This window comes from Petaurus breviceps, unplaced genomic scaffold (genome assembly GCF_028583685.1).
Source record: "Petaurus breviceps papuanus isolate PSGF00001 unplaced genomic scaffold, PetGlider_PUasm1.0 100, whole genome shotgun sequence".
NCBI classification, from domain to species: Eukaryota; Metazoa; Chordata; class Mammalia; order Diprotodontia; family Petauridae; genus Petaurus; species Petaurus breviceps.
This window is the reverse complement of record NW_027185573.1, coordinates 17,068-19,242: the sequence shown is the minus strand read 5'-3', so window position 1 is coordinate 19,242 and position 2,175 is coordinate 17,068. Positions and strand designations below refer to the sequence as shown.

Sequence of the window (2,175 nt, the reverse complement as noted above, 5' to 3'; positions counted from 1 at the left end):
CTGGTGTGTCTGCCCGCCCCCCCCCCGCCCCCCCCTCCCCCCCCTCCCCGGCCTCCTCCGCTGGCAGCAAAGGGAACGGCCCTGTGTGTCCCCCCCTCCCCGGCCTTCTCTGCTTGTCCGCACCCCTCCGGCCCCCTCTGTCTCCGCCTCCCCGGCCTTCTCTGCTTGTCCGCACCCCTCTGGCCCCCTGTGCTCAGCCTCTCCCCCTCCCCCTCCATCTCTGAGCCACACCCCTCTCTCTGTCCCCCAGAACCTGGAGAAGCAGATGCGCCAGCTGGCTGTGATTCCCCCAATGCTGTACGATGCCGACCAGCAGCGTATCAAGTTCATCAACATGAACGGCCTCATGGCTGACCCCATGAAGGTGTACAAGGAGAGGCAGGTCATGAACATGTGGAGTGAGCAGGAGAAGGACACTTTCCGGGAGAAGTAAGTCCAGCCCCGGCCTGTCACGGCAGCTCGGGGGGCAGACTGAGGCAGACGGGAGAAGCAGCTAGGAGGTGTCCCAGGTGGGATTTGGATTCAGCTCTCCCTGCCTCCCAGGCATGGAGCTCTGACTGATTGGATATGGGGCGGGAGCTGTTGGGGGGTGACCTGGTGAGTCAGCATTTGGGGAAGTTTGTCTGGCAGCAAAGGGAAGGGGAATAGGGGCCATGCTGGTAATTTTATTGCACAGGGAACTCCCAGGCTGGGAAAGCCCCTCTCCCAGAGTAGGTCGGTGTCTTCTGTGCCGGGGACAGTCTCCGAGGGCCCCTGCAGGACGGATCGTTCCTTCCCTGTGGTCTCCTCTAGGAAGGTTGGGCTGCAGAGAGAGCATGGGTTTGGAGGCACAAGCCTAGATTCAAATTCTGACTCCTGTGTGACCTTGGCAAGTCCCTTCCCCATTCTCCATCCATAAAATGGTCTGGCATGGGACTGGGGAAGGAGCACTCAGCCTGGAGTCAGAACCTGTGTTCAGATCCTGGCTGGCTCTGCCGCTGTGTGACGTGGGACCCTCTGGGGACCTCAGTTTCCTCCTCTGTAAAATGATCTCCGAGGGTCCTGGGATCCTGAGCTGTGACTGCATGAGACGGTGGCTTTCTGTGCATCTGTATCCCCAGGCTTAATGCCGTGCCTGTCGCACAGTAGGGGCTTCATACGTGCTTGTGGGCTCACTCCCTGGGGAGCTTGCAGGGGAGCTGCTGAGTGCACTGCTCCTCGTGGGCTCCCCAGTCTTCATGTCTCATCTCTGACTCCAGGTTTGGGTCAGTTTGGTGGAGACATTGAATGCCGGGTAGAGCCAGAAGTGGACGGAAGAGTATGGAGACTTAGCTTCAGCCCAGTGTCTCGGGTGCGGGCTTGTTGGCAATCAGAGAGCCCATGTGCCAGCCCACGGGCGCTGCCAGCCAGTTTCTCCATAAGACTCTGGTGTTCTTCCCCCGGGACCTCCTGCCTCAATTGGTGGAAACCAGTGTCTGGCTTTGGTTGCCCCGTCTCTCGGTGGCTGACCACTGTCCCCTCCAGCCACCTTGTGTGATGGGCTCCCAGGGTCTTAGCAACTTGCTGAAACCAGAATTACAGTGGAGTGGGAGGGGACAGGAGCAGGGCCGAGGCATTCTTCGGGAGTGCCCTGGCTGAGGCCTCCCAGTAAGGGACTGGTGGGGAGAGGATGGTTTGTCTTCCGAGGAATATTTTGGTTTTATTTCTCCCTATATGCACACCTTCCCCATTCTCCTCAAAAAAACTCCCCGGGAATTTTCGGGGTTTTTTCCATCAGCCATTGTGCTTTTATGTCCAGTGTGATATCATAGCAAGTCAGCCAGCAAACATTTATTAAATCCCTACCCCATGCCAGATACTGTGCTAAGCCCTGGAGAGGCAAAGGAAGGCCAGAGGGAACTAAGGGGGAGACACCCCGGGAGCCAAAGGAGGGGTTCTGCTTTGGATGTACTCACTTAAGCTGTCCCTGGATGCCCAGTCCAGGCAGTGGTGGGAGTGGGGAGACCAGAGGTCACAAGGGAGGCCAGGGCTGGACCAGTGTGGAGGAAAATCGGGCCATGGGGGGAATGAGGTCACCCAGGAAACCGTGTAGAGAAGAGAATATGGCCTGGCCGGCCCACAGCGGGAGGGACCTGGCTGAGCGGCGGCAGAGGGTCTGCCGGGGAGGGGGCCTGCAGAGAGGAGGGTCTGCCGGGG

The 2,175-nt window shown here is 59.4% G+C and overlaps 1 protein-coding gene across 4 annotated transcripts in view; it reads left to right on the top strand.

Annotated features, from left to right (window-relative positions):
* The window catches only part of LOC138141635 (nuclear receptor corepressor 2-like), a 219,162-nt gene that overhangs the window by 207,905 nt on the left and 9,082 nt on the right, over positions 1-2,175 (top strand). For all 4 annotated transcript variants that reach the window (XM_069102584.1, XM_069089876.1, XM_069096477.1 and 1 more), the window contains exon 12: positions 251-429. In XM_069102584.1, the coding sequence (XP_068958685.1) occupies positions 251-429 (179 nt within the window). The remainder of the gene's footprint in view (positions 1-250; positions 430-2,175) is intronic.